The sequence below is a fragment of the Puntigrus tetrazona genome, chromosome 15 (genome assembly GCF_018831695.1).
Source record: "Puntigrus tetrazona isolate hp1 chromosome 15, ASM1883169v1, whole genome shotgun sequence".
Lineage (NCBI taxonomy): Eukaryota > Metazoa > Chordata > Actinopteri > Cypriniformes > Cyprinidae > Puntigrus > Puntigrus tetrazona.
In genome coordinates this window covers 928,873-940,642 of record NC_056713.1, presented here as the reverse complement: position 1 = coordinate 940,642, position 11,770 = coordinate 928,873, and the positions used below count along the sequence as shown (strand labels likewise).

Below are 11,770 nucleotides of genomic sequence, written 5' to 3'. Positions count from 1 at the left end.
AGCGACCTGCACTCTTAAAGCTACAGTAAACACATTAGTCGGATGCAATTTCCTCGTTAGTTGCTGTGAGGGATATAGCCGTACAGTTGTCGGTACGTCTGGGTGAACCGCTTAATTTTAAGAAACAGATGCAAAAATAAAGGGAAATCCTAAGAAATATTCATGTTTCACAACAGTCCAGTAGGCGGCGATGGCGAGTCACTAGCTGTGTTTCCGTCCAAAGATTTATATTAAACGAATGCGCAAAACAAATATCGCATAAAATGCGAATAAAGCACCGTTTCCACCCAAAGAGTCAAAGAGAACAAAAACGTCACTTCCTGGTAAAAGGTGGCACTAAATATAAAAACTCCAAACTTAAATAATAAAACAAATACATAATTCTAGTTTATCGCTAAAGTGTAATGTTTCTTGATATATTCTGTCGTTACGTAAAGTTGTGTTTCCTCGTATAGACACACGAGGAGAGCAGAAATCTTTTGAACCGTCAGTACATTTGATTTACAAAATGACACAATTTTTTTTTTATTTTTTTTTTAAAATTTTTAAAATGACAACAAAAAGGTAATACAATTTACTCACACTTTTAACTCATTTGTCACATTTGAACACAAAATGTTCATGGGATGCAAACGCAGCTTTTATCCATATGATTAAAGTTTAAATAGTGTCCATTAATACATAAGTGTCTCAGATGGAGAGAAGTTTAATGTGTGTTAACACTTCAAAATAGTGCAAAATTATGCAGTTTTTTTCACCTGTGTAATTTTTTTAAAATGTATTTTTATTTCGTCGTTCTTAAAAATACAATTTTTGTGTTTGTACAATAGTAGAAAGTCAGACTTTCTTTGGTACGCACTAACAAAACTTCATACGGGATATGAGGTCATACAGTCAACAATGACTGAAAAGAACATTAAACAAAAACTGTCTGTTGTATCATGTCGTCATTATAGTAGCAGCGGGAAATGTGTTCATTATTTTGATTTATTTTTGGCAAAATTGCTCATTTTTATTTAATGTTCTTTGTGATTATCTATGAAACGCATATAGACAAAATGACCAGTCCCACTTTATATTAGGTAAATGTAAACTGCTATGTATTTACATTTCAATTGCAGTGCACTTATTGTGTACACACACGTTTTTACAATGTACTTGTATTTACCTATATGTAATTAGACCTGTCATTAATAATAATAATATAGTTAGACTGTTGACCCAATCCTTCTCCTGGCGATCGACCGTCCTGCAGAGTTTAGCTCCAGCTCTAATCAAGCACGCCTGAAGTGACTAATTAAGGTCTTCAGGGTCGCTTGAAAATTAAAAGCATGAGTGTTTGATTAGAGCTGGAGCTAAACTACGCAAGACAGTCGATCACCAGGAGCAGGAGTGTGCAACTCACCTTAAACCTACCCATAGCCCCAAACCTATCCCTAACCTTATCCTATGCACCTCAATAGCAGCAATACAGTGTGAACACAATAAGAACATTGCACTTGTTTTTTGAAGTACATAGTAGTACCTAATATAAAGTGTGGCCTTATGCAGCCGTGTGCTTTTACAAAAAACATACTACTTACTATTTCTATACTATTCCAACGTGATATTTACACTTCTTTAACATCTCTTTCTTTGCTAAACCTCACCTGAAGATCTAATATGGTACAGAGCGAGTGGTTCCAGGCTCGGCCAGTAGGGGTCAGTGGGCCCTCGGGGATGTTCAGACTGCAGGAGTCACAGGGAGTGGCCCATTATCTGCACTGTCATGGTGTGGGCTAATAATTCCCATCAGCCTGTTACTTATCACAACGGCAAGGACAACAAACCGACAGTGAGTAGCGAAAAGATGCAAGTTTTATGTTTAAAACTTTAAACACACTTGCTGATGGCCTATATTTTAATATTGGATTTTAAACTATACCATGTAACTATTTGGATTGCATTTACTCCTTTTTTATCTTTAAGTTAAAGTTAAAATCCCTAATATAAAAATAGAAAAAGAAAGAAAGCTTGACATGTTATTATTTTAGTAGTTGCATCTCACGATATGTGCCTAGGATGTTGGAAATCATCTGAAGCGCCTTTTAGGTGATCTTTTAGGTATATGTGTAAATGAATCTGGTTAATCATCAGAATTCCAATAATGCATTTTAATGCAGATTAAACATGATTAAATAGCATAAAAAATGTGTAAATAATACAACTTTTCCTAAATTTGCATAAAAAACGAGGTATAGACTTTTTTTTTTTGTAAGAACAGCAGTTCTCAAACATGTCCTGGGGACCCCTAGCCACCACATATTTTGTCTTGCAGATTTTTTAATGTTGAGTTCAATCAGGTGTGTTAAATAAGAAAGACGTACAAAATGTGCCTTGGTTGGTGGTCCCCAGGACAGGTTCGAGAACCCCTGTGCAGGACGACATGCAAGTAGCAATGGGAACAGTTTTAAAATAAATGACTAGATGTGCATGAAAAAGATCATGAGCTTGTTACCTCTCAGAACGGTCTCCAAGACATAAAGCATCTGCCACTGATCAACGTAGCACATGAAAGTATGAAATGGGTATTATGCATGAATTCACTGTATAAAACAGTATACAAAAAGTATACTGTTTTCTGATGTGAGCATTCACTAAGCACTCTACTATCCCATGACGCCTCGAGAAAGGAGTTGAGAATGGCAGTAAACTAATGCAGCTGACGCCTTAGGTCACATGACAACAAAATGGATATGGCATGCCCGGACATTCGTTCTATATAGAATCTATGTTAGTTCTTCATCATTTACCATTTCAAATGCAGAACAAGACTAGTATTGGAAGGCATGATGTTGTTTATCAGTATTAGAGAATACAACTACAAGAGAATACTGGGCTACACAGCATTTGAGGACACTATCCTAGTAGATATGAAGGAAGTGCGGGGATAAAGGAGGAATACGCTGTACCGTCATGATGCATGAGACGGCACAGGCCGAGTTCTAACTCAATCTAATATAATCACATCATCATTCACGTGGTTTTCTTTTCACATCAGCAACTAATGAGGTCGCTGTTCAATATTCAAATACTCGGCTAGTGCGCACTATGCTTCAGAAAGCCTTCCCCAGCTCCACCTGTTTAGTCGTTTCAGGTATGTTTTATGGGGCGGAGATCTATACTGCCAAGACCAAATACATTAACATATATATATTACACTGTAAAAAAAATTCTGTACAATTCACGGTGAAAAACCGGCAGCTGTGGTTGCTGAAATTCTACCTTAAAGAAATACGGTAACAACGTGCTTTGCGGTTCAAAGTTCAATTTACAGTCAAATACCTTAATTTCATTAACTGACATTATGTTAATATACCAACCTATTAAAGTACCGAAATGTGATTTGCAGCTTTGAAATACACCGATAACCACCAAATGCCGGTGGTGATGAGGACGTCACATGATGAACCAAAGCCCATCGCAAGCAGCATATATAGAAGGTGTTCAGTGTCATTCACACAAACGCTAAACATCATCGTGAGGAAACAAAGTAAACTGAAATACGCAAACAAAATTTGAGATGCAACGCAGGGAATTCTGTGAATTTACGCTTTTTTAACGTTAATTTAACCATTTAACGGGTTTTTACTGTAGCGTATTCACAGTGTCATTTTTTACTAAACTCGCATGCTAAACTCTCTTTGTTGTCATGACAGAAATGGTATAATTTCTAGACATAACTCGGCTCTTCTGAAGTGTTAACGTTTTAAGCATCACGGTCAAGTAAGCCTCAGTCACTTGCTTTGTTCACACAGTGGACTATGTATATGTTTTCGATCTGATCTTTAGGACTGACTGTTCGAGCTGTTATCAGTCAAGTGATGAAATTGGATCTGCTCGTTGAGAGAGTGTAGTCAGTTACCAGTATCTACATCAGTTGCCATAGTAATGACATAGACATCAGTATGGGTCTCATGCTGCCTTAATGTCTTTTCAGAACGATTGTATTGACTTGATATGAGCAATGATGTAACAGCAGGAAACTCTAGATTTTCTTGCAACCACGACTTTCCAAGCTAACAGATATTGATCATAAGTTGTGTTGGTCTGTACACTTCGGCCAGTCTCATTTTGTGTACTGTTGATAGAAAAAAAGCAACAACGTTTGCAAGAAAATGATTTTTTTTAAGTTTCTAAGAAACATACAGGCAGCGGATCTTACTCTGTTTAATAAAACGGGTTTGGATTTTTTTTTGCAATTTCATAGCACATCAAGACAAAGGACAGACATCTCAAATGTACCACATTTGACCGTTTTACTGGCTTTGCTTGGCATACTGCTTCACAAAATCAGCACACATAGCATAAATTAATGTTAGTAGAGCCACAAGTTCATTCTTTGTACATCTTTCGCCCGCCTGCAAAAACACATAATAAATTAATAAATTAATTCACAAGCGACCAAGAGTTGAACAGAAATGCTTTACAGAATAAAAATCCACTCGATTAATTACATTTGTCAAAGTAGTTTTTCTCATCTGCCTCGCTTTGACCCCTTAACAAACTACAGCATAGGTTCTACTACAGCTCACACACAAGTATTATATTCATTTACTAGTACTCTCCCATAACAATACATATTTTCAGAATAGAAAAAGACATTAAGAAACCAATTTTAGCCTGTAAGTTCACTTAAACATTAATGAACCGGTAAGGCCAATGCCAGTGCCACTAAATGTCCCACGAAGTTTTAACATCATAAAAGAATGGCAGTCTTGTAAAGCACGTTTTTAAATAATCCACTGAAACACATTAAAGGTTTTTGGATCTAACAGACAATCTAAGCAAGGTTTATTTAACAAGTCCAGACTACTTACAACCTCATATGTAAAGTTGAAACTAACTTAATACAAAATGGTTTTGGAATATGAAATGATGAGTTACAAGGCAAATAATAAATCTCCCGTACTGCTAGAAATGGAGTATTTGGAGGTCCCAGCCCGCCATAAAATACTGAGTGAAACGTCAAACTCTACAGTCTCCTTTATTAAAAATTAATAATGGGCTGAATTGATTTCAAATTGAATATGGCGCCAAATTTATATTTTTACCCCTAAACTTGAGCAAGCGCGTGTTTAGATATAATTACATTTCAGCATATCTCATTTACCCTAAATGATGCTAACATTGTATTCTGACATATTTAGGCTGTTTAAAATGTCATCATACTCATTTTCTAAATAATTGGCACTGTTGTCCGACGAAACAGTGTTTTTATAGTTTTAACTCTCCACAGCTGAACCATTGTTTACCGTGAATAAAAAACCCCCAAAACAACAACAACAAAAAAACATCACAGTTTAACAGTGAAGTGTGTCATTTCTGTGCCCCATCTTTATGCTCTACGTCCGACATTGTTCAGAAAACAGCTAGTCCAGCCCATTAAACATGTAAGGTGTCCATCACAAAAACAACATGCCCCGTGTAAGAGTCCTTCCGCTAATCTCAACAGGCATAAAGCATGGCTGATTTACAGCTACAGCCGCTTGCGCTAACTAGCCAGTTTGCTGAACCTAGGAACAGTTCGTATTTGGGCCTTTTGCTGTAATAAAAGCTTTGAGAGCAAAGTATAGCATTTAAAATTCTGATAAATGCGAGCGATTTTAACCGTCTGTACATTTCCTCTGACAACCAGTGTGTTTATATTAGTATATGAATAGATAATTTATTGTTTTTTTTTTTTTTGAATATGTACGTTTGCTATTCCGTAAGGCCAGCCAAGGAAGCAATGTGTTTTAGGGAAAAGGACACACATCCCTATTCGGACTGCATGCAAAGTAAAGGACCGCCCATTGAATACTTTGAGGTGCATCTCTGTCAAGCTAGAAGGAGAAGGTCTTTGCCGATACCATTCTGGAACTTTTAAGAAATATTACAAAAACCCATTTCTTACTAAAGGCCCATTCACACCAAGAATGATAGCAATAAAGAAAACTATTATGATAACTAAGGCGCAATAACAATTTAGTGCATGTTCCAATAATGTCATGTTCCACCTTAAAAACTCTCAAACACTCTTGACTTGCAAGTTGTCAAGGTTTTTACAGTTCATGTTTTTCAGTGCTGTTCTCATTACAATTGAGGTGTAGGCTTTGATTCACGTTGTTTCTCATTAGTCTCATTGATTTATAAAAAGATATTAAAACGTGCGGTTATCGTTACAGTTATCGTCCTTGGTGTGAAAAGCTGTCAAATTTTTACTTTAATTTTAATTATAGCGATATTTTATTTATTTTTTGCCAATGAAATGCTCAAAAATAGTGTATGGGGGTATATATACATACACATATATATATATATATATATATATATATATATATATATATATATATATATATATATATATATATATATAATGATATATATCTTTATGTGATATAAATAAAATAAAAGTAAAGTGGGGTGTCTAACAAAAAAACCCATGGGTGACAACCAATGTTTTGGGGCGTTCACACAGAACATGTTTTTCCATTCCATTGTTTGTCTATGTAAATGCATTAGACAAATGTGTAAGACCGTTAAGCTTGCGTCTTAAGTGTTTTGCAGTATCTCACACAAGAACTCTGTCTCTTTTGCTCATCAATGTCAGTTCCAAAATAGTGGATCAGTCAGAAGACCCTGGAGGCGGGGCCTGCGTTGCAAGCAGTTGTTTACAGTAGCAGTTCAACATGGCAAATGTTGCATCACGTCTCCAAACCCTTGGATTCTGTAAAGTTCTGTTAATAAAGTTCTGTTGCACAGAAACCATCCTAAAATCAACCTTACGATAATTTCCCAAATGTGTGTTTCAAAAATTAACGTGTCTAAACAAAACGCACTTACGTGTGTCTTTCAGATGGGAAGTCTAGGAAGAACAGAGTAATTTGTACAATCTTGTACGAATTACCTACACCTAACACTGCCCCTAAACCTACCCATCACTGGGATTTTAGACAAATCGTACAAAATCGTCAGAGTGAGGACGTACGAATTAGTATGAATTAGCCACCTCGTAAAATACGTACAAATTGGTCGTGAAACTGTGTTGGTATGTCTGCTCAGACCTGCTCAGAAGTATAAATGAGGCCCCTAAACACAAAGCCTCGTTTTTTTTTAGACATGAAGACATGTTCTGTTTGAACGGCCCCTTATGGTGCAATGTATGTATAGTAGTAACGTGCATATTTTATTTTCTTTAACACTAGTATATTGTGACACCCATATGTAAACATCTTCTTCCGATGTATGAAAACGAGCCACTCGGTCATTTTGCTAAATATCTTTGTTTGCGTTACACACAAGTAAAGCAAACATAATTGAAGTGAAACGAACAAGTTGAATTTTGGTGGGAACCTTTTTGAAAAGATACGATACATCGTTTGAGTGATCTGTGGACAGACCACCTCCTGAGTTTGGTTTACTGTAAAAAGGGCTGGGTTGGCATTCGCATATAAGCCAATATTTATATAAAGTGTTAGACCATGTGTGAAAACATCCAATACGTTTCTTGACTCAAAAAATCGGAAAAAAGAGACCTTCTCTCTTCTGCTGAATTAACAGGCAAATTGCAATTCAAATTGGCAGCCAGACCCCTGTGACTTCAGATTATTTTGAGTTTGAAGTGCTGTCCTGCCCCTAATAACACTGTTAAAGGTGAGGTGTGTAATTTCTGTTTGACTAGTGCCACTAAACATATAAAAATGTTGAGTTTCAAACAGGTTTCCTGAACACTCCCCCTTTATGCCATTGGTCAGACAGCCACGTCCCAAACTAATGGCATTGGTTGAGCCAGTGTTACTATGTCAGGCTGGTCAGGATGCTCAAACAAACAGAGCAATGTTTTGATGGAGTCACAGTGTTTACACTTTTCTGGAGGGATCACACGACGAGTAGATTTCTAGCTGTCTCTGAATTTTAAGCTGTGATTAAAATATTATAACATTCTAAAAAAATTGCACACGTCACCTATAATTACATTTAAATATTCACTGCTTGAGCAAGTAGCTCAAGTTTGGTTGCACTGCACTTTGAAAAGTTAAACATGTCTAACATGCGTGGCAAGACAGTCTAGGCTTTTCAGAGGAGTTTTTTTGTCCAAAAGACCAAACGTACTGAATCTATGGCTTTAGTTGGTGTATCATTCGCTATTTTGTCACAGGTAAATCAGTTTATATCGCGGTGGTACAGTATAAGAGCATTTGGAGTGACACATTCAGTGTGCACATTTGAAAATCATCAGGACTTGATGCCTTTAGCCGGCTCGCTTGACTGCCTCACATCTGTCCACTCCTGCATGGTGTTCTGAAGCGCCTGTGTCTTCTCCTTGTCCACTTGGACGTAGTCTACTTTTTCATCTGAGGTCACTGAAGAGGTGGACGGCTGTAGCGAAGATAAAAGGTATAAACTGGGTGAAGTGATGGTATCAAATATATTCATGCAAACAACACAAAGTGTAACTTTTATTTTGGTTAATATAAACTGCTAGACATACCTTTCTGTGTGGACCAGGGGAGCCAGGCTGAAAGTCCAGAGCCAAATAGTCCACATTACCACAATTCCTGGGCGCAGGACTGCTGGTACCACTCATCGCTGGGGAGGTAGACACTGGGTTTTGCTGCACAAAAATAAACACGTCTTTTGAGAAACAGATGACGGAAACAAAAACAAATCTCTAATAATGTTATCTGTATTGAAAGGTAGTCTAGCTGAAGAACTTGGTAAGTTCACGCTGCTGTTCCCAAAAGCACATTCAAGCCTTTTCATCACATTCTCGACTTCTTGCCCTCACCATTGCCACATAGTTTTCCTCACTGTCGGCAGAATCAGTGCTGGTTATGCTCTGGGTCGAAATGGGCCGACAGGGCTGCGACGAGATGGAGTTCACAGGCCTGTAAAGGGACAAGAAAACACTGAATATGTAATATATAAGTTAAAATTGTTTTCTAAACATCACAATGTCTGAAGTTTAAATCCGATTGGCTGACTTCTACAGGAATTCTGTGAACCACGTGCGGTGGTCTTTAACAGTCAGTTCAGATTAATACTGACAGTGAGCGCTTCACGTGAGCATGTAAATGGCGGATTTCAAAAGCTCTGTAAAGGAGAGCTTCGCAAACCTTTTGAAACTGAGGATTTATTTGCTCATGGGAGGAAGGTCTAGAAACAAGAGTTTTGTTTGAGGCAGTTAGTTGAAGTTAAAGAGTTGCATCTGCATTTACTGTCCTTTACCTGACAGCATCGACACTGAGATTCGGATCAACCAAATTGCTTGTGGACACTAAAAATTGGGGAGGCTTACTGTATATGGGAGCTTATATGTCATTGAAATCTTTAAACTTAAGATTTGCTTATTTATTTTAGATTAAATCTTTCCACCATGGACATAATTGTCATTTATGAGACAACACTTCACGCCATTGACAGAACTTTTAACAAAAACATGATTTTCTCAGTTTTTTTATACGACTTACCCATATTCAAGTTTTATAAAAGCAGAGGTTTTGTTTTCTTTTTACAAAACAATGAAATATTCCAGGGGGCATACAAATTTTATGAAAATGAAGAAAAATACTGGCAGGAAACATTTTAGTAAACCTAATTTTATTATAGCTTTTTTTATTGCATTTCTGAGAACAAACTGTTTTGAGGCAATATTTGCTTTAGCTTTTATGCCAGTCTGGATGGAATGACAGTGACTATTGACCCCAGACCTAATCGGGCATATGCAAGACGACTATATAACTAAATAAGTTGTTAACACATAATGGTTTTAATAATTTCAGTGTGTTTTCACTTGTAGTTTTACATTCCACTCACGTTGGTCTGATCCAAGACATGGTGATGGGGCTCTTGAAGGGAAGTTCATCAATGATGCCATTGTTCCTTAAGTCAAGAGGTGTAGGTTTTGCTGAAAACCAAGACAAACAATCATTGTGTTTAATATGTAAAAGAATTGTGCAATAGACATTTGTATAATTAATCTCGATTGAATTTTCTTGTTTTTAACAAAGACAGAAAATAAGCATGGGAACTTTTGTTAGTGACACTCACTAGTCCGGTTGGGTTTAAGGTTGCGGTTAATCGGTGGTGGTGTGACGTCACTAAGTCGGCCAGGTCGGAGACATAGCGATGCCGTACTGCCCTTCCTGGCTGGTAATGTCGCTGAAAATCCTGGGAAATCAAAATGGTGAGGACCCGGGCTCATGGGAATATAATTATTTTTAGGACTGTCAGCCAGGGCGGCACTGAGAGGGGAGGAGGACGAGCCGGGATTCATGGGTACATAGTTATCCTCAGAGCCGGCACTATCGGAGCGGGTCAATGGGGCTTTAGTTCTCTGTAAAAGAAAGAAGAACAATCCAGCTTACACAGTTTCCAGATCAGTGGTGGAAACCACTGTGACACACACCATTTGTTCTTGTGTAGTTTGAATAGACTTGTTATTGTCAGTTTGTGACTGTGAGTTATGAGGTCATTGTCAGGAAATGGTGCCATTTGTGTCTTTATGACTTACTACGGATATAATTAACAGGATGCTGAACTTAATTACATTATTTGATAGATGTGACTCTTAGTCACATTTAGTGTGTAATGCTAAATTAATTTTAGAATAAAACGCTGTAAGTCATTGCAGTTACACAGAAATGACATCAAAATCTAAGTTTATCTAAGTTTACTAGCTGGCACAATGCCATGACTATAAGTAATATGTTGTGTTGCACTTATTTTTGTACATTATTATTTTTGCTCTGCCTTTCAACCCTGTAAAGGTCTACCTCAAAACATTTTAAATGCAATTGTAATGTGGGGTTTGGGTTCTGTTTCATGTTCTGTTCTGTCTTTTATTTTGTACTTTATTCACAGTCCCTGTTTGCTTCATCTTTCTTTCTTCATCTTTGCCCTCGTCTCTGCACTGTTGTATGTGTCCTGTTCTGATTGGTTCTCTTGTTCATTGTGCCATGTGATCCCCAGTGTTTGCTATAAGTAGCCATGTTTCCGTTGTCGTTTTGCAGTGTATTGATGTTGTAACCTGCTGCTGCCTCCAAGTCTGTTCATGCTATGTCTGTTCATTTCAAGTCAGTTTGTCAAGTCTATTTATGTCAAGTCTCTGTTTGGATTGTGGATTGCTCTTTTGTAAATAAACTGCATTTGAGTTTTTCACTACGTTTGCCTTCAGTTGACTCAATACATGTAGTTGACTCCATTGGTCTAAAATTTTTTCAATAAACATGGCACAAAGGCACCTTTTTCTTGTGAATGACCCTTAAATGTAGATATGATATAAAAGCCGCTTTACCAGGTATGAGCTGAAGCCATCGTTTACAGACTCCACTGACTGACCAGAATTGTTGAAATAGACTGGCCTTTGGTTATTGCTGGTCTCAAAAGAGGATCCTAAAACACATGAGCAAGTACAAAAAAAAATCATGTAAAAAGTCCACCAAGTAAGGAGTTCAGGGAAAATGTTTACCTCAAGCCTGGGTCATAATCAAAGAAAAAGTCACAAGACACACAAGCTGTTCATTCCATCTAGCAGTCATTTCTTTAACATCTTCAAACAAAGGCATTACTTATGTGGCCATTTTTTCATATTCTGCATTGCCTCCCAGTTTACCTCTCTGAAAGCGTGACTGCCAAACACAGGTGTGGGAATCAGGCAAGGATGGTCAAAAGGTCATTTCCTATTCCTGCAGACAAACTAGTCTGGCCTTGCTGAGCCCGAACCACTAGGAAATCACTGAATTGTGTC

At 37.4% G+C, this 11,770-nt stretch overlaps 1 protein-coding gene across 2 annotated transcripts in view; it reads right to left on the bottom strand.

Moving 5' to 3' along the window:
- Positions 1–4,195: 4,195 nt before the first annotated feature.
- gab2 (GRB2-associated binding protein 2) overlaps positions 4,196–11,770 on the bottom strand; it is a 55,696-nt gene continuing 48,121 nt past the window's right edge. For both annotated transcript variants that reach the window (XM_043258925.1, XM_043258926.1), the window contains exons 5-10: positions 11,318–11,415; positions 10,072–10,357; positions 9,838–9,928; positions 8,810–8,909; positions 8,513–8,635; positions 4,196–8,400 (exon numbers count right to left, since the gene is read on the bottom strand). In XM_043258925.1, coding sequence (XP_043114860.1) covers positions 8,257–8,400; positions 8,513–8,635; positions 8,810–8,909; positions 9,838–9,928; positions 10,072–10,357; positions 11,318–11,415 — 842 coding nt within the window. In that variant the 3' untranslated portion in view covers positions 4,196–8,256. The remainder of the gene's footprint in view (positions 8,401–8,512; positions 8,636–8,809; positions 8,910–9,837; positions 9,929–10,071; positions 10,358–11,317; positions 11,416–11,770) is intronic.